This window comes from Triturus cristatus, chromosome 5_1 (assembly GCF_964204655.1).
Source record: "Triturus cristatus chromosome 5_1, aTriCri1.1, whole genome shotgun sequence".
Classification (NCBI taxonomy): Eukaryota; Metazoa; Chordata; class Amphibia; order Caudata; family Salamandridae; genus Triturus; species Triturus cristatus.
In genome coordinates, this window is record NC_140587.1 from 584,605,212 (window position 1) to 584,630,858 (window position 25,647).

Consider the following 25,647-nt stretch of genomic DNA (forward strand, 5'->3'; position numbering starts at 1 on the left):
GAGATATGCTTGTGGGGACGTGGGACCATGAAACCCAGACTGCGTGGTCTATATTGTCAGAGGTCTCTGATGTGCACATGGATGATAACTGTTGGAATAAAGGCTGTTCTGGGCTGAAGGCATGTTAAAGTGTGGTGCTCTGAAGTGTGCTCCCCAAAGGTCTGACCGCAGGCCTCCTGTTCTTTCAGAGCTCTCAGAGACATAAAAGATCTTTCGCGAGGGACCTATAGTACCTACTTGTGACATCTGGCCAGGGGTGCCCTCTCAAGTGACTACCTCAGCTACTGAATTTCAACTAGTAGCATGGTGCATGCGTGGAACTTGAATTTGTGTCTGGAGACCGGATTGTCTAGTGCGAAGTCCCAGAAATTGTACCCACATCTAAGGCAGGCCGTTCCTGTACAGCGGGCACCCCGACACCCAAAAGCGATTAGTAGGTGGTGAGTGGAGTCACCTGTTGTGGGACCCCGCATGGCCTGTTTCGTTGATCTTGCCGCATCTCTTTTGTGTGACGCTCCGACTGCATGCGCATTGCATGCAGTGTCCAGTTCATGGGGTGTGACCCTCGGAGCTGGGGGTGTACACTGAGTAGAGCCTTATTCCACCTCATACAGCTCTGTTGAACTTGTGCCTATGTGTGTGACCGGACTTCTATGGTGCAGCTGTATCATTGTGCGCTGGAGGTGGTGCCTCTTTTTCAGCGAGTTGCGGAATGCATTTCTTCACTGTGTCTGCCCGTAATTGCCTGGTGCAATCCATCTCAGCGTGCACCGGTCATTGTGCCTCCTTTCCAAGGAGGCGTGGAATGTAGAACTCATCGTCTTTGGAACCTGAAGTGCTTGGTGCAACTCACACCAACATGCACCACGTTCTGTGCCCAGATTGCATGGGGACGACCTGGATCATCGTGAGCCAATCGGGGCACCTCATCCTATCAAGAGGCTTCCCTGTGTTACTCCCCTGTCATCAGTTGTTTCCTTGTTGACCCTCATCGTGGCAGACCAACTGCCTTCTCCACACCTGGCCCCTCCCAAAGACATCTTGGCGCCAGGTAGTAGTGACAGAGATTGACTGGATTGAAGAAACGCCTTTGAGACAGTTCGGAAGCGGGTCAAGAGATTGTGTGACTCCTTTTTGTATTGAGACCTGGGGTCAACTTCCTGAGTGACTGCTAACTTCTTCCTTGTTTGCGTCTACCTCCTAATTAAAACTGTTACATATTCCCACCTGCTTCCTGAGGACCCAAACAGCATGACTTTGGTCGCATGCGGCCCAGTGTCTGGGAGGCAGGGATGGTGATCTTCCATCTGGGGGTATAGGACAATCAGGGTGAAATAGAGGGTGGAGGGAGGCTTGGGCCACGGAGTCTGCAGAGGGTAAACCATTGACCTTTTGGGTACCAGTGGCACTGCATTAGTGTTCTGAGTACATATATGTGTGTAAGAGGGTGCCGTATGGACTGGCTGATACCTGTTACACCGCATAGTGGTGTTGAGTGGGTGAGGGTGAGTGGTAGTCATTGTGTGGGGACTCCCTGGGATTCATGACACTGGCCGGTAGTACCGTTTTACACATTGAATGGTACCAAAAGTACAATACCTTTTGACATTGGGTTTTCCTGCATGGCTCCGGCTCGCTATCCTGCTAAAAAGTGTTCTATTTTTGTGTATGTGTATAATTTTGATATTGTGCATTTCCTCTCAATTTGGGGGTGTTAGATTAGGAATTGTTGACAGTGTGCATAATAGTGTTATCATAACAATACGAGTTGGCCTAGTACTGCTAGGAATTTTTCTGAATGTGTTTTATGCCCAAAAGTATATGATGGTCATGTTATAATGATTGAATATGTGTGTTAAATATAAGCGTTTGTACATACATCCTGCGTGAAGTCTTGTTTGTGATGCTCAGTGTATTTATCGCAAATGGCTCCTGTCCATTTGCTTTACACATAGCCTCTGTAATGGGCCTGACTGCTTGGAGCCAAGCTACCCAAGGGTGAGCACGGGTTATACAGCGAGTTTAGTTACCTGCCCTTAACAGGAGAGGGAATTGTGCCTGGCTGGGGTCATCCCTTCATCCAACAAGACACTGCCATTTCCAACACCATGCTACTTCCAAGCTAACAAACGATGGGGTAGAAGCATACATTGGGGAATCACATTTACTATTCTAACTCCAGCCTAAAACAATTGCAAAGCACAAAAACTGGGGGGGGCAAATGGTTGAAGTTACTATATTTAAAAAAAATAGTAAATGTTTTAGGTTTATACCCGGGGGGGGGGGGGTCAATTTACTATTCTAACTCCTATGTAACAAATATTTCAGCAGGTAAATATATTTTTCGGGGGTCAGTTTTACTTAATATAGGTGTCCAATAAAATTATTTAAGACATTAAAATAAAAAAATGTATAAACCTAAAAATTATTACAATATGTTAGAAAAACGAAAATATTTTTAATGAATTTAAACATTTAATAGAATTGCTTAATAAAGTGACACAACCAAACATTATTTAAATAGAAAAGATCCCTTGATCACAAAACACACAAACCAAAATAATGATTACTAATAATAATATAAATTGTTTAAATAAAATGCTAGCTGATGCTCTCAATATACTCCACAACACATTAAAAATAAAAAATAAATATATTTTTGAATATATATATATATATATATATACAAATATTTTACAATTGTAAAACATTAATGATGTAAACATTTGCATAATTATTAATCAATAAACATCTATCTCATTAAATTCCCAAATACACCCAACAACTCCAAACTAAAAGTTCCTGCAGAATAAAAAAAAACAAATATTTAAACAAATAACAATAAACAAATAGAAAATAATTAACATATTAATCAAATTCCTTATTAATCAAATTCCATCGATCCATTCTTTCCCTCTCTTTCTCTGCTTTCTGTCTTCTCCCTCTTTGATGGCTTTCTCTCTACCTTCTTCCTCCCCTCTTCCTTTCTGTCTCTTTTGAAGCCTCAACCTGCCTCGGGGGAGCTCGGGAAAGTGACAGAGATGCATTTTTTGGGTTTTCAATACCGGTTCCCAAGAGCTCCAGTTCACAGAGGAAATGCCTGGTGGAATAAAAGGCCAGTCCAGGCCTGGTGTTTAATAATGAAATCCTATCGCTTTGAGGCTATAACTCTAACAGCAAAAGAGAACTCCTATCCCTTTCTGCAATTGATTATGAACTTGAATCGGCCCCCAAGATCTTTCACTAATACTTTGAGCATACATAAAAATAGGCCACGCAAATGAGAAGACTATAACAGTCTCAAAAGAATCACTAATAACATGTACTTATATAATTAAAAAACATGAAGAGGTAAAAAATAAATTTTGACCGCTATATTTTTGTAGTCTAAAATTTGTTGGGGCACTTTTTGCCATTACAATTGCCCAATATACGCAGGGAAGATATACTCCACCACCCTCTGTTCACTATTTTTGTTTTTGCAGTATGCCTTGTCTCCAGTCAAATTCTTCATAAGGGAAACAGTCTTTAGAATGAAGGCTGAATCACATATGCCTTTACAATGAAGGCTTTACCACGAATGAGTCTTTACGACGCAAGCCTACACCACGCAGGATTTTAAAACTAATATGCCTTTACCACACATGCCTTTACAATTAAAATGACATTGTAAATTCATGAATATTAAAGGCATATGTGTTACTGTCATCCAGTGGCGGCTCGCCGAGGGAGTGCTGCAGGGCGGTGAGGCAGGGCAGGAGGGGCAGGGTGGGGGGTAGTGGAGTCCGACATACAACGGACAGGTGTAAGGTAAGTAATTAAATTTAAAAAACAATTTACCTTGAGCGCGCTGCATCGCCAAATCGGCGATGCAGCGTGCGGAAGCTAAATTGTGTTATTTGTTTAGGGGCATATTATCAAGGGCCAGCGATAAATATCGCAAAGCGCGCTTAGCGCTTACATATTTATCGCCGGCTATCTCTGGAATATATCGCCCGCTTAGCGTGTTATCAACAACGTGCATTGCCGAGGCGATTAAGAATTCCAGAGATAGTGGGGATATCGCTGTTTTCCATGGTGGAAAACGGCGATATGCTAGATGATAGGGCCTGTGGTCTTAGCCACACAATCCACCCCCCATGTTAGGTATGCCTTAGTCAGGAATTTAACAGATGTTAAATTCCTGCGTTAAGGCATACTTAACGTGATTTTAAATATCACTAACCCTCGTTGTCAATATGACGAAGCTGGGTTAGCGATATTTTCCCAAGGGAGTCTTGTCAGGCACGCCTCCTTTGCATCTCATTAGCGATGCGATGGGAGGCGTGCTGACAAGGGGCGCTATTGCCAGTAAACTGTCGCTAACAGTAGCGATATTGCCCTTGATGATATGCCCCTTAATTACTTACCTTACTCCTGTCCATGGTATGTCGGACTCCACTACCCCCCCACCCTGCCCCTCCCCCGCAACGCCACCTCGCAGCACCCTCAGCGAGCCGCCACTGCTGTCATCTACTTCATGTTGTTGTATTTCTTATTCCCTAAGTTATTATTGCCTTACTTTGGTCACTGTTTGTTTCACGCTTGCTGTATTGTTACTGTTGAATCCCTCATGCACTGTATGTAGTACAGGCTGACTACGCCTCTCTGACAGCGTTAGACATTTTGCTACTGCATTCACGTTTGCTGTTGCGTTTCTGCCTCTCAGGAGCGCTTGCACTCTATTGCGATTTGTACCCATTAAGGTCTCTTTATTTATTACTCCAATTTCAGGCAGCCTTTCCCTCGATCTCTGGTTGCTGTCTGCTTTTCCGACACAGAGTCTTGGAGCATTCATCTCTTCTAGGGGTGCGGCCTTCCTTTACACTCACTTCTTCTCCAGTATTCCAGTCAAGATTCTTCAGCGTTGTCACGCCCATAGGGAAGGAATACTGGGGCATATCAGCAACAACCAGCGATAATTATAGCTAAGCGCACTAAGCGCTAGGATAATTATCGCCGTCTAGCGTGGATTTTTATCGCTGAGATAGCGTGCTACTAGCAACGCTTATCTCAAAAGCGATAAAAATCCTAGCGCTAACTGCCTAACGTGAGATTATCGCTGGAAATCTAGCGATAATCTCACGAAATGTGACGTTAGCTTGTTGATAGGGCCCGACAAACTTAGCCATGATATCCACCTTCCATAGGATATCATGGCTATGTCAGTCCTGAAGCAGGCGTAAGGAAAGTAGCGATATCGCTACTTCTCCTGCCGCTATGCTTCATAGCGTGGGGCTTGATGATAGGAGAAATGTTGCTTAGCGACATTTCTCCTGTCATGTCAGGTCAGGAACGCCCACTTTGCATCTCATTAGAGATGCAAAGCTGGGCGTTAAGAATTTGTGCGCTAATGCAAGGTTTCACGCGTTAGCGTGATCTTGCTAATTAGGCGATAAAATTATCAAAAGCAGCGATAATTTTCTATCGCCGCCTTGTAAATATGCCCCACTGTTCCTCATCTCCTCTTTCATTTTAACTCTTCTTTTTAAGTGAGGATAACGGTGAGCAGGCGAATCGTTAATGTATATGATGCCATCTCTGCATTCTTCTTCTTCCCTTTACCGAGTGCACAGACACTGGGCAGATCGGCGCATGCAGTCACTGAACAGAACCACGAGTTCAGTCACTGTAATTGCACTTACCATCAAATGTTTACCAACCATATGTCTTTACCAAGCATACCTTTCCAACCAAACTTTTGTTCTAAAAGCATGCGTGGTAAAGGTATATGCGTGGTAAAAGTTTTTGTTTTAAAGGCATGCGTAAAAAAGACGCATGTGTTGTAATGACGGCATTAAAAAAGCATGCGTTGTTTTGGCAAGTGTTATTCCGCCATAAAGTCTCTTCCTATAGCTCTCCCTTTTCCCCTTAAGCCATGCTTTATTTCTTTTCAGGTCAGCCAAGACCATTTGATTTTACTAAATTATGTCTAATATACTTACATATACAGGCTTTCAACCATCTTCTTTATCCATTGTTCTTTTGTTGTGTCAGTCATATTTTTCTTCCACCAACTAAAGCATATAGCATGGAGCAGTGGGTCAGCCTACTTGAGCCACTCTTTAACTTCACTTTGAGGGACTGCATTTTTCTTTCTCACAAGGAGCAGATGTGCAATCAAGCTAGTTCCCTTCAGTGCCAGTGTTTTTGTTTTAACCTCATAATTACTTTAATGTTGCCTTTGTATTTAGGGCCTGATGCGATAGCAGGACTTCCGATGCACTTTCCATCTTTATCAGATCTCATCTCCTGCCAATACTGATGTAAACTCAATTTGGAGTGTTTTGTTTTTCTGACAGTTTTTCACAGCATACCAGATTCTGTCTTCTTTTCTTCTATCTCCCCGTCTTTTATTTCTTCTTTCTTTCCCAATTTGTTTCTTTACTTGTTTCTTTTTCTTCCTTTCTCTATCCTTCTTTTATTCTATCCTTTCAATTGTGCTTTCATTTGCTGTTTTTTCTTTCTCCCTTTTCTTCTCTATTTCCTTCTCTCTTTCTCTCACTTTCTTTCTCTCATTCTCTTTCTTTCCTTCATTCTTTCATTCCTTCTTTCCTTCTCTTTCTTCTTTCCTTGGCTGTTTCCTTCTCTTTCTTTCCATCTTTCCTTACTTCTCTCTTTTATTCCTTTTTCTTTTGTTCTTACATTCTATCTTGTCTTCCATTTCCCTTCCCTTCTCTTCTCACCTTCTCATCTTCTTTCTTACCTTCTCACTTTCTTTCTCCTTCTTTCTATCTTTACCTCCTTCTATCGTTCATTCACTTTTCTTTAATTGTATCCTTATGTCTTTCTTGGCTGCCTTATTTCTGTCTTGTTTTCTTCCCTTCTTCCTTTCTTTCTCAAAGGCAAGAGACTTGCTGCCAATGCCACGCAAGTTCTCTTTGTTGCCAGGGAATACTCTGGTACTGTGAGTTTATTTTAGATTTAAAAAAAAACTTTTTTGCCTGCAGCAAATGTGTTTTTTTAAAGAGTGATGATGGTCCACGATATTCCCAAACAATAACGTTTTCCAAAAACTATGACAGAAAGCTGGCTGCCAATGCTTGTTGCTGCCGTTTTATTTATGGACAGTGTCTTTTCTCTTCCAGAAAGTGAAGCCCCATCAAATTGTCTCTCCTTCGTATTCACTCCTTACCCCCAAGCCAGTTCTGCCTACCACTTCTGACGGCTCTGTATTGTCTGCTGCTGGCTTCCTCTTTTGGACCACAGCACCCTCTACATTAGTGCCCCTCATTCCCGCCTCTATCAACGCAGCCATCTTATGAACTAATTTATTCAATTGTTAGGTCTCGCCTGGCGTTAGCAGCGCGCTTGCGCTGCCCTCGCCATGCGAGGGCTTCTTGGAATCATTACGGTTCCAGAAGTCGTGTCTGAGCTCCGCCCGCAATTGTGATTTGTGTGTGTCGTTTGTTGTGACTTATTATTCAGAATAGACTTTGTTGATTGTACCGGAGGGTTTTTAGTCCCTCCTGGTTGCCACCCTGTCCGTTTTATGCCACACCCAGTGGGTTTGGATCTTTTACTGGCGGCGTGAGACGGTGGGTTTTATATTGACTTACTGCACTTTTTAAAAAAACTATTGCATGCCTTTCGTTTGCGTATGGAATGCATGTAACTAGTGGCTTTAATGTAATATTTTTGGGGGGAGATATCGGTTATGTTATTAACGTGTGGTTTCTTGCATGTGGTATGTATTTTGTTTATTTTACGCTCATTTGTTGCGGTATTTTGAGTGTGTAATGTTTTGTTCAGTCTACGCTACTTTGTTACTATACAGGCACTGTTAATTGAATTTGTCGAGTTTTATGGCGCGCGCACGCTTTCCTTCAGATCGTCCCTGGGCCGGATGCCGTTCGTTCTATTGTGCACTGTGGGCGCACGCATGCTGCTTCTTGGCCGAGTACTCTGCAGCTGTGCTGTGTTTCACATTTCCATTGTTGTGATGTGCCGCCTCAGTCACGCTTGTTTTAATTTGCCTTGCTTTTGATTTATTTTTTGAGTACTTGTTTTTATCATAGGTTGCCTAATGCCCCCAAGTCACGTGTGGCAGTTTCAGCCATTATGTTTTTGTTTGTTTTTTTAAATCAATCTCAATTTATACAGGGGACACTTCGAAGACTAAACGTCTGCTGAAACTAATGCGTCAGGCACACTGCAGTCTTTAGGACACAAACCCCTTCATATAGTCTGGGCGGGGAGCCGGCAGGGTCACACGCTGTGGAGGCCAAGGCCGGGAGGTGGAGACTGTTATATTGTCATAAGTGTGAGGAGGGCGCAGTTGGGGTCAGGAGGGGAGAGTTCTGCACCTCAGTGCCTTGAACGTTCACTGTGAAACGAACGGCGATGGCATCACCATCTCCAGTAACAGCAGAGCGGTTCTCTGTAGCTCTGTAGGACTTCTTGGCGCTGGCTGCAGTATATGGGGGATTGGCTAGAGCTTTCTGTTTGGCCTGGCTGGTTGCGGTCACAAGGCTAGTGGTCAGCCTCACCCTGCTTATGGGCAGCCATATTGGTCAGTGAGCAGCCGGCTCAGCCATGGCTCTGCGTGGACTATGTTAGGTTCTGTGGAGGGCCGTTGGCCACAGCTCACCGTCGCATGACTTACATTTCAATCCGTGTGTATGTGGGGGTTGCATGTTTAAGTTTACTTCTTCAGGACGGTAAATATGTGTGTACTGCTGAGAATATGTATGCCAGTACTGCTAACAGCATGCACCCTTCAGGTGGCTGGTAAACGCTCACTACCTGTAGCGCCAGGCACCTAACAAGGCACGAGGGTTATCGCACCTCCCTAAGGCCACAGGCGCCTTAACTAATAAAGATAGCTTAAAGGTTAATATGCCTGTTGCTGCGATGTGTGTGTGGATGCGGGTCGTTGGTTCCAATTCAAAAATACAGCTCAAGAGGCTAACGAGCCAGCTGCTGCGATGTGGCTGTGTAACTAATAATGGGTTTGAAGTCCTACAGGACAGACCCCTCCTTTAACCCGACCATAAAAAATTGCTTTATCGACGATATTTAATTGCAAAGAGACAATTCATTCCGTGGGGTGCGCCGTGGCACTATTTATCATTAAGACTACCCGCGAGCTGCCCTGGGTGTCCTCTTGACTCGGTTTTTTTATATTGCCAAACTGGCACTTTGGCATCACGTTATTTGTGAGGTCGGGCATTAGGCACGCGTGAAATGGCTGCCATAGGGACAGTTCGCACGAGCTTGAAAAAAACAATTGCATATTCCCACGGTCACTTGATTGTATAGCGCCAAAACAACGCCCAGTACGAGAGGAGCGCTAGATATAAATGATATCAGACAGGCCAGGCTCTCTCGACAGTGGCAGACATGGGTGCCCGTCCGCTGGTGTGGCGCCAGGTTTATTATTGGTTGGTTTTGTGCCTACTGCCACTCATGGTTTTTTTTTTCCAGTGTAGTCTGTTTCCAGGTTGAGGCCGATGAATGGCAGATGGACCTCTTGAAATAAAGACAATGTCTTGGAAAGTAGAAGAAATCCAACAGACTGCACCTGCTCTTTAAGACATTCTTAGCAGCGCCTAGAGGTGCCCCGGTCGGCTGTATGTGTTTGTTTATTTTTTTTATCGCATTCTTTTGTTCGTTCACTCCTTTATTTGTTTCTGCGTCAAGTCATTCAGGCTTTTTTTATTTGTTCGCGCCTTGCAGGTCCAGTGAATGTCTTACTACTTGTAACATGTTATAGATTCACAAGCCATTCGTTTTCATATATTAGTTCACAGGATGCTACTTTGCTCAGTCATCCATTCTTTTTCAGTTTGTTTGTTTCTTTATGAGCAGTTGGCTTTGTAATTTGTTCGTTCAATAGTTTAATTCCTTGGCATTTCCGTCGTCCATTCATTGATTGTGTGTTTGTTTGTCCAGCGTGTATTTTATGTGTGTTAGCTATTTAGGTAATCTTTTGGCGTTGGTTCGTTCTCATCTTTATTCATTTAAACTTCGGTTTTCTTTCTTCCACTCGTGCTCTTATTTTTCCGTTTCTTCTTTCATTGAGTCTATCGTTTTCTCTTCGTTAGTACATTCATGGATTTTTACTCCAGTTGTCACTTCGCCCATTCGCACATATGTTAGCAGATTGTTTCTTACTTTTTTTATCCGTTCTCTCATCGTCCTTTCGATCTTCATTCAGTGATTGTGCCCCCTCCCCTCCTCCCGGTGACTGCGGGGTTCCACGTTTGGCAAGAACAAGGGTCGCTCACTGCCACTTGATCGCAGTCTTTGCATCACTTAATCTGTGACAGAGGTGGCAGTAGTAGGGGAAGCATAGGGACAGCACTAGAGGCAACTGTAGGGGCAGTAGTAGAGGTAGCAGTAGGGAAGCTGTAGGGGGCCGCAGTAGAGGCAGTCGTGGGGGCAGGTGTAGGGGTAGCAGTAGAGGAAGCAGTAGGGGCAGCAGTAGGGGCAGCAGCAGAGGCAGTTGTGGGACAGTAGTAGGGGCAGCAGTAGGAAACGCTGTAGGGACACAGTAGAGGAAGCTGTATGGGCATAGTGGAGTAAGCTGTAGTCGTAGGAGCAGCAGTAGGAAAAGCTGTAGGGGCACAGTAGAGGAAGCTGTAGGGGCCACAGGAGAGGCAGTCGCAGCTGCAGCTATACGGGAAGCAGCAGAAATATCGGTAGCGGAAGCAGTAGCGGCAGTAATAGGGGCAGCAGTAGGGACAGTGATTGTTTCATTAGTAAACGAGGTACCATTCGGGGAGTGATGGGAGCCATTGTAGGGGTAGTGATGAAGTAGTGGTAAGCAAATGACAATGCCTTTTATTTTTGTTTTTGGTTTTAAAACATAAATAAAAGGCATTGTCATTTGCAATGTCAATAGCTCAAACTCGCATAAATGCTAGACCTATTGCATTGCAAATACTTGTTTTTAATGATATCATCACTCTTTAATACTTTTTATAGAACATTTGTGTTGCACACTTTCAATTTTCTGCTTGTTCTTTTCACTTATTTTAACTATAACCTTATAATTCTCATGTTTTTTAGGGCAACCCAATAAGCGCATCTCTTTTTCTTGCTCTAATAACATAAACGAGGGCACATATATTAACAGATTTAAATAGTAGAGGACTATTAGAAATATTGTACTCGACATTTCATATGAATTTAACTGACTCTGACCAAGATTTTTTTTATACTATGCAACATAAATAAATAGTTTAGCCTCAGCGGTCATGAGCGTTCTGATGCTATAAATACGACTCTCAGCTGCCTTTCATTACCAGGAATGAGGAGCTTTAAAGACAGTGCCTTATCTCATTCCTCTGCGCTGTAAATAAAAACTGCTGACACATAAAACTGGAGTCACAGATACATTTAACTTACTATCAGTGCCTCAAACTCTCTAGGTAATCTCCAAATTTGGCATCTTATTTGGCTTTATCACACATTATAGTTTTCAAACATTTATATTTTGTACTTTAGAAAATGCAACGAGGTAAATTCACAAAAGATCAGATAAAATTGAGCAACATATTTTATGTAAAAATTGCAGTTACACCGATGTGTAACTGCTGTGAGTGACTGTACCCACATGCAGGCAGGGAGATCCCTGGGACCCTGCGCTTTCTCCCAAGAGGCCCTTGGGTGGTTCAATGATAATGCACCACTTCCTGTGTGGTGCGCATTAAATCTATTTAAAAACAGCCTCTTTGCACCAGTACCTGCATCTGAAATTTAGCAAGGACAAAAACAACAAGCATTTGCAATACAAATAGGTCTGGTGTTTGCTCGTTAGAGCTATTGACATTTAAATTGCAATTTTTTTTACCTACACGTTTTATTTTTGGAGTGAATGTATGTAGTGTACAAAATCCCTTGGAAAGGTACTGTACTTCGTAATAAATATATTGAAAAAGACGCAAAGCGTGAATTGTGTCAACAATTGCTTGGCACGTACCTCATGGGTGAAGTGTCGCCACACATGCACACCGTGGTGCTTTACTAATGCGAAACTCATTAATAAAAGTAGTGCTTACAGACTAACCAACGCGATCGGGATCGGAGCATGTGAATCCGAATCCCGGCTTCTCTTTCATTTTCTAGACTATTTGACTCACTTTCCTGCGTCTTGGTTATCCCCCAAACACTGGGAGGCAATAAAGTTTGCCAAGGGGGTGGGGTACGGGGGGGCTTCGGGGGTACATGAAAATGTATTCATTGCCTAGTTGTCAAAGGTCGTCCGGTGCTATTAGTTAATAGTGTGCAGATTTCATTAAGATATTAAGAGTACTTTACTCGCATCTATGAGAAAATCGACATTAACGAAACAAAATGCCAGAATGCGTGTCAGTTTTCAGTGTTTTAGACAGTACTGGTTGCTTAGTTTCATTGCATTAATTTTTGTATTTACTCTTTTACACAGCATCCAAAGTAGGTTACCTAATCCCAAAGCCCCAAGTTGTTAAATGACCCATAGAAGGGAGTGTTTTACAGTTGAGCAAATGTATCCAAATGTAATTATGGTAGTGCCATGGAATGATCGGCCAATGAGGTACTCGATGAGCAGATATTTAACTACACGTTCAAAACGTACGGTATTGTGGCTGTTGTTTGTTTGTAAACAACCACCTCTCTGAATGTGTTTATTAACACAGAGCTTCATCAACCAGACAGTGCTCACTGAGGGGCGACTAAAGCACAGAATAAAATTTATTTATCCTGAGTGTGAAGGTACCTGGAAGGCTTAGTTGCCCGCCCGGAGAGGCTAGGGATACCAGCGCTTCTACAGACTCTGCCATGCTTCTCTGCACCAGCAGGGCACAGCTCAGAATCTGCCACTTGTGCAAAGAATAGGTGAGGGGGATGAGGTTGGGGCATGAGGGAGTTGCCGGCAGATTTCCAGGTTATTGAAAGTGATGATTCTGACGTGAGGCAATAGAGACTGACTTTGTCTGTTTGTCTGCACCAGTCTATTTCTTTATCATCTACCTGTGCTCACTGTCATGTATCCATTCATCTCTCTTTGTTAGAGGTGCGCGAGCCAATATAATGATTAACAGGTAGAGCCAGCGGAGACGAGCGAAGCGTATACGAGTCAGTGGGCGAGCCGTGAAAATGATCAACATGTTAATAATACAGTAAACATGATGTAAATGTGCGATAATGTCTCTTCAGAATTCAAAAAAGTGCATTTCTTTAGCGCTTCACCTCAGTACACAAGATTATAGCACTGAATTGAGAGGAAGTTATTAAAAGTGCTCGTTTTAAGCATGAGTCATTCCTCCCGCCCGACAACAATGCCATTTGTGAACTAAGAGGCGTCAGTTGCCATGCATACCCGAATGTTGCCTAGAGTCTTATTATATTTAAAGTAACATTAAAATCTAGTTAATTAAACATGAGAAGTTTTTGTACAGCATGCATCTTGAACTCGCATATTTCAAGGTGGCAATAATAAAGATGAAATAGGAAGTGCCGGCAGGCAATACAACACAAACAGGAGTGGGGGAGGGTGAGAAGTCACAGACTTAGGGAGGGGGCGGTGGGGTGGGGAGACAGGGAAGAAAATAGTGTTAGGAGTAAAGGGGCCAATAGCCGTTGAATGATACAAATGATGAATGAGGAGGGACTAACAAGCCTCAAACCAATCGGAAGAGAGCATTTAAGACAAAAGCCAATGGGCAGAGAGTGGGCGGAGCCTCCACGAAGCTTCCACACTACAGTATATACTGCATGTCTCACAAAGCGATTGCAGCGCTTTCACGCTGCAACGCTAGGCGAGACCTAAAAGAAAATAGTGTCAGGAGTAAAGGGGCCAATAGCCGTGGAAGGATACAAATGATGAATGAGGAGGGACTAACAAGCCTCAAACCAATCGGAAGGCAGCATTTAAGACAAAGCCAATGTGCAGAGAGTGTGCAAAGCTTCCACAAAGCTTCCACACTACAGTATATACTGCATGCCTCGCAAAACGATGGCAGCGCATTCGCGCTGCAACGCTAGGCGAGACCTAAAAAGGTGCTCCATCATGTGCTGGGGCTTCACTTCCTAAGCAAATGATGGGACATCCTCTTGAGATCACCAGACCTAGAATAAGTAAAAGTGTGGTACTAGTCAGACAATTAATGCTGCTAAAGTTTGGAGTCAAGTCAGTGGGGATAAATACACCACCATTGGCTAATAAGTTTGTTAATTTATCAATGTAACAGTTTATATTATGTTAACCAAGAAACCATATAACTATAAATATATACAAGAAAGAGCACATTAACCCTTTTATATATATATGTATAATAATATGTAACCCAGCCCAATTTTAAGCAGTTGAAATTTCCATCTCATGCAAGATTTTTACTAAATATTTCCCAATCCTCAGGAAATAGAACCAATGTATTTCCAATTAGTGCTTCTGCTCATTTTATGTGAATTTAAACAAATAATTCCTACACATGAAAATCAGCAGCTCGACAAATCGCTGTACTAACTGGAAAAACAGAACAGACAATTTTCTCCTATTGTAAGTTGTAAATATCTGAGTGACTACCATTGAATTTACGAAGGATTCCATGAACGCTTCATGAGAACTTATTTACACATTTGTGAACGTATATGGAGTAAATTTACTCCTGCGTAATTCTCAAGCAGAAGTGCAAATGCATTTTTTTTTTCATTTATGGGGAAACTATTTTTCCTTATGGATAAACTCCTTCTCCTACAATTCTACAGTGTTGGGAGTGTTCCCTCCCCATTAACATCCTCGATACAAATTTATTTCTACCGTTTACAGTTGTAAACATCTAACCAGAAGCCAAGTGGGAATGCGCTAAATAGATATAACACACACTTTGAAATTTAAAACAAATTCACACACCAGCAGGCTACCGGATAGTCAGACAAACAGGGGACAGATATATTTTTACACAACTCCATGCCATAACCAACATGATAGGGTGAATAATCAAAAATCATAGCATAATATGTCCATACGAGATTGGGTGTTTCTTTCCCCTCCTATACTCGAGTCACACCTTTCCCTGCTGCTGGTTCTATCACAGTGTAGAGCACAGTTTACAGGGCTCATCTCGGACCCGCCTGGGGGGGGAGTCAGTGGGTGTGAGGAGAAGGAAGTGACTGCATGTGGGTCTGTTGGGAGGGAAATCACTAAGCCGCACCATTCTTGGGATTTGCAAAAAGGGCACTATATTGGAGAGTAAGATGGGCAACAATTGCCTCCTTCGGCTAATAAGCCCTATACATTAATTAACATTTAATTCCTAACCCTTCCCACCATCCTTAAACGCATCCCATTGCAACATTCTCCACCCCCTTTCCTTTGGAACATCAACATAATCCCAGCCTTACAACTTTATTATCATATCAGTCAATTACTGTTTCTTGATTGACTGGCCTTCCTGACCTTGGACTACGCCAACCTCATTGAGTTCTTGCTCCCTCTTTCTTTCCCTACTTCCTCAGACCCTTTCTTTCTCCTCTGCTTGTGACATTGCGACAACCACCTTTATGCAAGCAGCACCCAACCTATTGCTGTACACCACGGCACGTAGAGGGCTTTATCCCTAAGGTGTGCAGGGAAAGTGAAACCCAGCGCGCCACCCGCATCACTACACCCTCCATTCTCCCTCCTGAAAGCCCAGGCTCTGACTGCAGTTCCCACCTTATCACCCAGGTTTTGCATTCTACAGTTCACTGTTGAGTAAACTGCTCCTGTAAAATAGCAATATGAAGAGAGTGACAATTTTAGGAATCTGACATGACCCACAACCAAAACTTTGCATGTGTACCATGGGGGCGCCATGGCCAACCGCTTTTGCATTTTATAGGAAAGAAATAGTTATAAGATTGATGTTTCTTTTTTAGTTTTTTGTATTTTGCATTTTCCCGTTTTGCTCTTTTATTTTTTTGAGACATGTTGATTAACTTGGAAAAAGAAAGAAGTAACACAATACATTAACAAAGTAGTAAATCACACTGATGTACTTTTGGGAAGGTTGTAGTGTTTTACTATATGCCATGTAATCTACTTCATCAAATTATGAATTTTGTTAAAAGCCATTATAAACGTGGCCTCTGATTTCATACAGTAGTATCTAATCATTTGCTGAAACTGTGTAAACGATTAATGAAGATAGATTTTAGGAGGTATTAACTTGAATAAAGGTACGAGTAGTATGTGTGACAGCCAGGAGAGAGTCAAGGGGTGTAGCTTTGGGGGGCTGTTATTACTAGACATACATGCACTGGATCAGGTACATTAGCTCAGCCTCCAGTAAAGGAGTGTGGGCGCTTTCCAGGGACCCAGAAAGACGAGGAGAAACTACAAACGCGGTTAGTGGACGGGTAAAAAGTAAATAGTGCCTACCCAGTAAAGTAAAAATCATGTATTGAATCTGGCGCCACAGGTGGTGAAGTATGATAAGAAAAGCCAAAAGTGATAGGCAGAGGGCTAACTCCTGTGAGGGAAGAAGAAAAGGCTTCACTGAAGTTATCCAGGCTCGAGACAGTACATTGATTCAGGTTCATGAAACGAGAACTCACACTGTAGATTGGACACAAAAACACATTTTATCGGCGGGTTTCAAATTTATTTATTTTCTGTTATATTACTGAAAACACGGTCCTTCACTCTTGATTTTGCTTGGTCACATTAACACAGTGTGGTAACCTATTTTGCTCCAATTCCTACTCTTCTTAATCCCGTTTTTACTCAACGAGTTGTAACTGCTTAGAGGATACAGAAACACTGATTCCCTGTCCAACCTCACTCACATATGTTAACATAGAACCCTCATTCAACGAAGGCATTCTGGGACTCTACCAAAGCAGACTTTGTACCAGTGGTTGAGGTCAGACTCAGAAGACAGGTAAAAAGGGAGGGTCTCAAGGACTGGAAATGGATGAACATGCATTAGAGTTAAAAGGGATATATATATATAAGCCATAATCAACTATGACAAACACATTTACATCATTGTATTCTCACCTCACAGCACACCAGATTTGGGCATCCTCACTGCCATCTCCTCTGACGGCCTAGCCACCCTCCTCTGTTCCCTGAAAGCTATTTCCTATAGGGACAACATTGACCCAGGTTCCATAATAAAGAGATCATTGGAAATGCTCTGACCTTTCATTTCCAAATCATCATTGTCTCTCTCACCTAAGGAGTATTTTTTGACTGCCACAAGACTGGAAAGACTATGCCCCAATGAAGAAACTCAACTGGACCCATATGACTTAGGTAAGTGCTGCCTAATCTCTCATCTTCCCTTTTTGAGGAAAACCATTTCAATAGCAGTCAACATGCAGCTGCATATGAAAATCTACACGACTACCAATTTAAATGGAGTCCACAATCCACAATGCACCATAGGGAGAGCCATGCAGAGCTCTTCTGTGCAGCTAGGATACCAACATAGATTAATATTAGGATTTGGCAAAGGAAAAGCCTTCACCCACAAAGTCAGGGGAATTTTTACACCAAAACAGGTAAAGATTTATGGCTTCACCAGTGTAAAGATCCCAGACCAGCAGCCTGCACCATTAAGTTGTTTTACAGATGCATCATATTCTCTCTGTGATGGGTTTGACATGTTGCGATTTGAAAGCAGAAGAGAAACTTCGGGGAGGATGGGATAACCTATGGGACAATAGATTTGGTCAGGGACTAAAGCTTTGGGGGCAGTGCAAAAAGGATGGCTCTTTCACAGGGACTTTGCTGGAGTAATGTGAAGAGAAACTAAATTTGGAAGGAAAGATGTGAGGGGGTTCTTATGATCGTCATCTGTCCTGCGGTGCCTGTTCACCTAATGCATTTCGCAGCATGAAAATAATTTCACGCTTCTGCAAAAGGATCTTGATGATGCGCCCTTAGTTTTCCCTTCCTGAGCTTTGCATTTTGTAAAACTTTTTAAAGTTGTAAAAAATGTGAAAAGTCAAAACTTTACACAACCCTCTAAAAATAAATGCATGACACACTCTTCCTAAAATTGCTATTCTTTTTTTTATGATGGCTATCCTGTCTAATTAACAGCCTTGTCATCATCTAAGCTGGGAAATCCAATGTGTACCTCACACTGAACCCAGCAAAAACAAATCTTTCCTCATCCTACCTGAGACTAATAAACCGCAAGCTTAAAATTGTGTACTATCGCTAAATAAGCAGGTCTTCATAGTACTACTGATCAACAGTGTCAATCAACTTGTTTTCCCTACTGACTCATCCCACAGCTTCAAGAACCAGACTGCTCACAAAATAAACATAGCATTGCACCATGTACCACTGAAAGAGATTGCACCATCACACCCACTCAGAGAGAACTTCATTGACTCCATCTGTCAGCCTGCATTACCTTCAAGACATACGCACCTATTCACAATGTTAACTTACACTTGTGAGTAATTTTCATGTGCAAGTTTACTCTTATACTTTTGAGTAACTTCACTACTTTTAACAATTCACCATTTACGAGTGTAAAGTTACTCAAAAGTGTAGACTTACACATCTCCTTCTCCCGAAACGAAGTTGTAACAAAGTTACTAAAGCCAAAAATGAGCCATAGTAAGTCCAGCAACACACATGATCAACCACTAATGTTTCAATACCCACACATAGGATACAATAGAGACAGGGACTTAAACTAGAACCAAATAGGATAAAATATTAAAATAAATGGGTTTATTTTGACTTAAAAAAAATATTGAAACTTTATTGAAAAATCTAGAAAATATGGTAAATTTAGTTCCGAGCTGACGTTTTGGGTCCGTTTTGGCTATGTTAATTTTAGTATTGCAATTTGTGAATAGCAATGAGCTGACTCATTTGTGGGTGGGTACATGCCCTCCTTAACTCTCCCTAAACTCTAAGCTCCTGCTTTGCTCCTCCATTACCCACTCCCCTTTATTCATAAGTATTCACATTTACTACAAAACAAATACTTACATGTGAGGAGACCCTGCAGAAGGGGCAGAGATCTCTACATAGAAAAGGATAGAAAAGGTGAAGGTGGAACCTCTCCATGTAGATTTGTGACTACCATTTTACAGGATGTTAGTAGTTCTATTGTATTGTTACCTAATGTACTACAAAATGTAGTTTGTGAATATGCCTCAATCTATATAACCCATATAGTAATACATACAAATGTGTATCTTTATCAGGCCTTCAAGATCAAGTTATGCAAAAGACACCCACAGCCCCTGGAGTGCTAACGCTGTAGGACTGATAACCAAGAGATGGAATCTTTCTTCTGCTCTGTCCAAAAATCGGAAGCAAGATCACGGGCAAGCAGGCTTCCTCTTCTTCTGGCAGAAGATGAAGACACTTCACCACACAGAGCAACTCTGTGCACCACACCATCTCCCACCGACCACCAATTTCCACTTTCAAACATAAAATGCTATTCCCTCTCACTTGTTATGGCCACCCAGTTTTCAATACCTCCTATTTTACACAGCACTGTGCTCCTTTGTAGCTAGGTTCAGTCTCTATAAATCCTATACTTTCTCAGCTGACTATGACATTTGCAAAATAAAATGTAAAAAAATGAACCAAAGCCCCCCAACAAGATGATCCTACTCATACAGTAGTACTCCATGAATAATCCAACAGATTTACATAGGGAGAGATCAGACCCTTACCTGAAAAGCCACCCTATCCAACATTCCAAGACCTGGGCAGTGCTGCTCGTTCAGAAGTCAGGCCATGAATGCCAGTTTTAATACCTTCTCTCCCAAAAATATGTAATATCTCAGTTGGAAGAGAGAGAATACCAAAGTGAAGGGAAAATGGAATAAACTCTTGCAGACTTCATAATAAATAAAAAAAATTGGTCCTCTGACATGGAGGATAGAAAACCAAACTGTAGCATGCTGGACCTGAAAAGACAATGGCATGCTGATAAAAACCTTCCATTTCCAAAAGAGAAATGCCACTGGCCTCAGAAAACAGAGGCTCTTTAATCTTCTACTGCTTGTGGAGAAATCCACGTCCCCATTTCTTATACCATAAAAGCCAGGCTCCGTGAATAGAGAAGGAGAATAAATATAACAGTTTTTTCGAAAAAATGAAACACGTGTAGTACTCAGAATGAGACAGATGTTTATCAGGGGCCAGTGGCATAACACAGGCCACCGCAGCCCGCGCGGTGCAGGGGACCCCCGAGCTGCAGGGGGCCCCCTCAGCACAGTACTCAGGCCTGAGACCTCCATATTAAAGATGGAGTGGGAGCCCCTTCATGTACCTTGAAGGGGGGGGGCCTCAGCTTTCGTTACGCCAGTGTCAGGGGCCACCATCTATAAAAACCACCAACAATTATGACATCAAACCAAATAAATGTAAATTTCAATGTAATCTCGACCTGCCAGCCCTAGCAATATTATTGTCCAAAAAGAAATAGAAGCTGAAAATACATGCAATGAAGCAATGGCCTGGCCCGCCTCGCTTTGCCTCTAGGGAAAATAGCGGGACTTCCTGAAAATAATCAAATGAAAAGATTTCCAATAACAATGAAATTGGGATGACACCTGAGAAGAGAGGCCTAAGACCAAGTTACCACACAGGAACATATGTAGACCAGCTGTTAGGGTGAGATGCAGCCAGCATGTGCTGACCAGTGCACCGACTAAATGACCCATGGTTGGGGCGCATATAATCACTAACAGAACAAGTACCAGTTAAAGTTCTCTAAACCATTTAAAGAAAGCTGTGACATCATACCAATATATTTCTTAAAGCAATGTTATAGAGTTGCTGAGAATGCCCAAAACAAAGAGAAGAAGAGCTTCTGGTAGCTTTCTTTGAGACAGGGCCAAAAAACAGCGTAGCAGTTCCAATATCTGCAGCCACTTTATGGAACCTGCTAAATAACAGGGCCCTACAAAACCACTTGGAGATGCGGATCTCCATCATCTCTATAACACCACTAAAAGGCTGAGAGAGCAATGCAAACAGAAAGGCAACACCTTCAATCTGAACTGTAAGAGCACTGCACCACAAGAAGAAGGCCATTTGCCACTGTAATGGCAGACCAGACAGCTGCTGTACTTATTACAAGACAAGCTAAACGTTGGAAAAACCAAATCATGGCAATATATTGCAGTACACATAACACTGTAGCTCAACCCAACAAAAGCCTATTCTCAGGAAAGATAATCACCCAAGCTGTTTCCAAGGGCCTCTCAAAAAACAAAGCAATAACTGAGAAAATCCAGTCCAAGACAGCAAGTGCAAGGTAAACATGGCACACAATCTACTGAAAAATCGGAGGTCTGAGGTATGAAATGGTCCTATACACAAGAGGTTTTAGAAGAAAGAGCCTTAATAGCCATTCACACAGGCGCATAAGGGTATAAAGGCAAAGAAGAGTGCCTGTCTTTTGGATGTAGGCAAGCATCGAGTAAGGACAGCGACAACATGGAATGCCAAAGCATGATTGAGTAAGGACCGTTCAAGAAGGGATGGCAAGGTGGTAACTCTCTAGCCAATGTCTCATAATAGTTACAACAACATATATATATCTGCCTTTTGTTCTCCCAACAAAGCACAATTGTGCCGAATATTTGCTGTATGCAAACACTGTCAATTCGAATTTCTGCATCTGTCATTTTATGGAAACATTACTGTGCAAGGGGAGGCAGTGATGCCAAGAAGCACACATGCATATGGCTCTCTGGGATGGAAAAACACGCTTGCCTGCCAAGCTATCTGGAAATGTACTGTGCCCTCTCCTTATGTTTGACTAAGTGCTTGTTTTTGAGTGAAGAGTTAATCACATAGCTCTAGAGACATCTTTGGACTTGAGAGGTGGGATGACAAAACTATAATAAATGACGAGGCTTAGGAAAGTGTTGCGTGACTGATGCTAATGCAGAAGATGACCTGAAAGAATATCCCCCATCTATGCTCTCCTGCCAGCTACACATCACTTCATTCCTTATGTATTAATTGTTACTAGCAGGTGGTGGGAACATTATTTGAAGTTGGAGATATGAAAGGCAGAGAATATATAAAAGTAAAGCCATAGCTTTTACCCCTATGCAAATTGGTTATGCAGAAAACAATTAACTAATTTTAATATAAACAGAGGTTAAGCACTCAGCGCTTAATTTGAGCTGGTGGTTTCTGGTACTGGGCACCGGCACTTCATTGTCAACACCGGTACTTTTAACAGTCTGCCATATGATGGAACTGTCTGTCTAATTTAGAGATGAGCACAACACTTGTTTTTTAATCAAATCTATATTAAAAATAACTAATACCTACCACCCATGCCATTCTTATAGCGCTGGGAGCATGAAATAGTCTGAATTGTCACACTTGTATGAGTGTGATGGTCAGTAATTGTGTCGGTAGTCATCGGCAGTGCTGGCTGGGGCAATGGCTGATGAGAGCTGCAGTGGCCCCCTTATTTTTTTCTTTTACAAATTAAGCACTGGACCCACTGTTCATGTTTTTAGATTGGATCAGGGAATTTAAATGCACCCCTTTAAAATAATTCAATACTAACTGGTTGCCTAATTATGACTGATGTTTTTTCTGCTTGAGATAATTTACGATTCTGAAAAGTATTCGGTATTTCGCTACTCAGTGTGGAAATGGACTGCATGACTCACAGCTATACATTTATCTCAAGAATAAAGGGGTTATTATACTGTCTACTTACAGATGCATTACTTATATAATATTGAAGTGAACATGAATGCGCCCATTTAAAAGAGTTCTACAATATGTGCATGAAGCACTATCCAAATAGAGTTTTATAAACCAGTAAAATACTCTCTGTGTCATGTAATCACCAGGTACCTATTGCATAAACCCTGGTAGACAGGCCTAACATACTTTTTAGCAGTCTAATTCCCAGTGGTAGAATAATAAATGACTACTGTTTTCCAAATCAATCCAAGTAGCGATAGCAGTTCTTTCAAAACGTGCTCTAGAGCTCTGGACCTGCCTGACACATTGAAGAAGAAACTTGAATGTAAACAGATACCTCAGTCCAAGCTACACACTTTCTAAGTAGGTGGTGCTGCCTGGGCTGTAGAGAGATCCCTGGCCCTGCATATAAGTCCATTGTACTGTAGTATTTTTCAGTTCTCAAAGATTGTTTCCTCTACCCAAGATCGTAGTCACTGGAAAAACATAGAAGTTGGACAGCTACAAAAGACACCTGAGAGTCAGAAAAGTGTGTTTAGTGACCAAAGTACACATCCCCATATAAATCATAACAAAGATGCATGTGCTCTGCATGTATGATAGCCAATCTCACTGAATCGATCATTGATATTTCTGTTACGACCGGTGCATTCCTATGTTCCGGATGGAAATGGTAAGAATCTAGTTTTTTGGTTGATGGGTTGGATGTCCAACTCAGGCAACAATCACAATCCTTGTCAGGGTGAACCACAAAAGTCACTAAATTAACCTGTGCTCAACCCACTGGTAGCAAGGCACAAACGCAGTCAGGCTTTTCTTAGAGGCAATGTGTAAAGCATTTATGCATAATACAAACAGTAAAAAGTGAAAATACAATACAAGAAAAATACCAAATTAATTTAGCAAAATAGAGTACATTTTAATAAAGAGAATGATACTAGAACAACAAAAATCCCATCAGTAGGCCATGAGATACACAATTTTACCGTTTTTAGTGAAATTAGCTTCTAAAAACACAAAGCGCCACTCATGGTCATCTGATTGCGCTAGACCAGGAGAAAGCCACAAGTTCATGTCGACTGTGATGGAGCGTGGGTATGATACAGGCACCAGGTTAGTCCCACCGAAGAGTTACTTTCAAAGTCCTGGGCAAAGAGTTCCGTTTACATTGGAGGAGGCCACAAGGAGGAGGTTCAGCATGCTTGATGATCATCGCTGTAGTGTCTTGTGAGTTAGCAATGACGGAACCCTTTGGGCTCCTAATGAAATCCAAAGAGCTGTGATGTAAGTGTTAGAGCGGAATGCAATGAAGGCCGATTTAGAATATTGAGTTTGCAGTTACATGCAGAAGAATAAGGACCTGTAATATTAAGCTCCGTGTGTGGTGTAATCATTGGCAAATACCCAGACTGGGGAGGACACTACAAATGGCAACGAGATAAGGGATGAGTAACCCGAAGATCGACAGTGCTCTCCTAGAAAGTTTGCCATGGTCCATGCAAACTGTTCATGCGTGCCATGTGTGCCGTCGTCAAAGTACGAATAGACACAATGAATGTAGAGTCAAAGCGCAGCTCCAGCCACTGTGAAGCAGTTGTCAAAAGCATTGCAGTGAATTTACAAGTTGTTGGCCGAGATCATGCTGGTCAGGCCATACATCAAGGTACCACTCTGCCATGATAGATAAAGTCATACGCTATACAGAGCGTTACTGTCAAAGGCAGATACGTACAGATATAGAAAAGAAGCGCTGAAGACTGCAGCAGTCAAATACGAATAAAATACATAAATCGCTGGCTGACAAAATAATCGACAAGCATACTGTCATTGCACTTACCAGAGCCTCGATAAGTGGAGCTCTATGACCCCAGCACCGGTGAGGAGACGCTAAAAGAAGAAGCACAAAACTTGTGCTTACTGAGCTGCCCAATACCTGAAGTGGCACACCAGCAAAGCCGCCAGGTGGCGACTCAGAACAACTCCACATGTCTCCAGAAAGTGAAGGGCCCTGGTGGAGAGCAAAAAGAAGGTCACTGTGCCACTGACTATCCAGAACGATTCGGAGGCCTGTTCATTGCAGGGCCTTAGAGATGGTGCAGGTTACACAGGTCCTAGTGTACAGCCGACAATATTTGAAAGAACTCCACCCTCAATGTCAGTCACTCCCATAAATGGTTACAATGCTGCTGTCTTCCTGAAACCACCACTACCTTCCAATACCGCCAAAAAGCAAAATATTAGTGATAGATAGATTGTGTGGATAACGACATTCATTGATTTCATTCATGCACTTAATGAGACTAAAATAAATTATAAATTGACTCAAAAATCTTGCTGGTGATGGTGTAAAAGAAGTAATGAGAAAGATGCCACAAACTGATGAAGAAGTTACATTCCATAGATTAAAGAAACTTTGAATCTCGAGTTCAATCCAATGCCCAATGTAGAATATGAAAGATATATTTTCAGTCAAGAATAACTGGAAAGTGGTGAAACCATCGATACGTTTGTAGAAAGACTCAACTCACTCATCAAACACTGTAAGTTCAATTGATTTAATGAGGAAGAAGGTATACGTCTAAGAGTTATTGATGGATGCTTGTCAGATTCCTCCAGACGATGAATGCGGAGAGAAACTCGGAGTCTGAAGCGAATGTTGATGGTTGCCAGAGCTGAAGAGCGTGCTGATACACAAGCTGCTGACATGGAGGCCAGAGGTGCTCAGAATTAGTCAGTCATGAGTGAGAAATGTAAGCCAAAGCAAAAGACTGAAGGACACAAGGCAATGTCTACATATAAAAATAAGTTGTGTTTTAGATGTGGATTTTCATTTCCACACAAAGGTAAATGTCCCTCCATTGGAGAGATAGTTAAAGTCTGTGGGATGGAGAACTATTTTGTGATGGTTTGCAGAGCAAAAGAAAAAGCAACTGTGTCACGGCTCAAAGACAAAATGACCACCAGAACAT

General features: G+C 42.2%; 1 protein-coding gene across 5 annotated transcripts in view; it reads right to left on the reverse strand.

Annotated features, from left to right (window-relative positions):
• TRIM55 (tripartite motif containing 55) overlaps positions 1-25,647 on the reverse strand; it is a 604,973-nt gene that overhangs the window by 115,557 nt on the left and 463,769 nt on the right. For 2 of the 5 annotated variants that reach the window (XM_085605521.1, XM_085605524.1), the window contains one exon: positions 16,388-16,478. The exons of the other annotated variants lie outside the window; for them this stretch is intronic. In XM_085605521.1, coding sequence (XP_085461647.1) covers positions 16,388-16,478 — 91 coding nt within the window. The remainder of the gene's footprint in view (positions 1-16,387; positions 16,479-25,647) is intronic. 5 annotated transcript variants of the gene reach the window in all.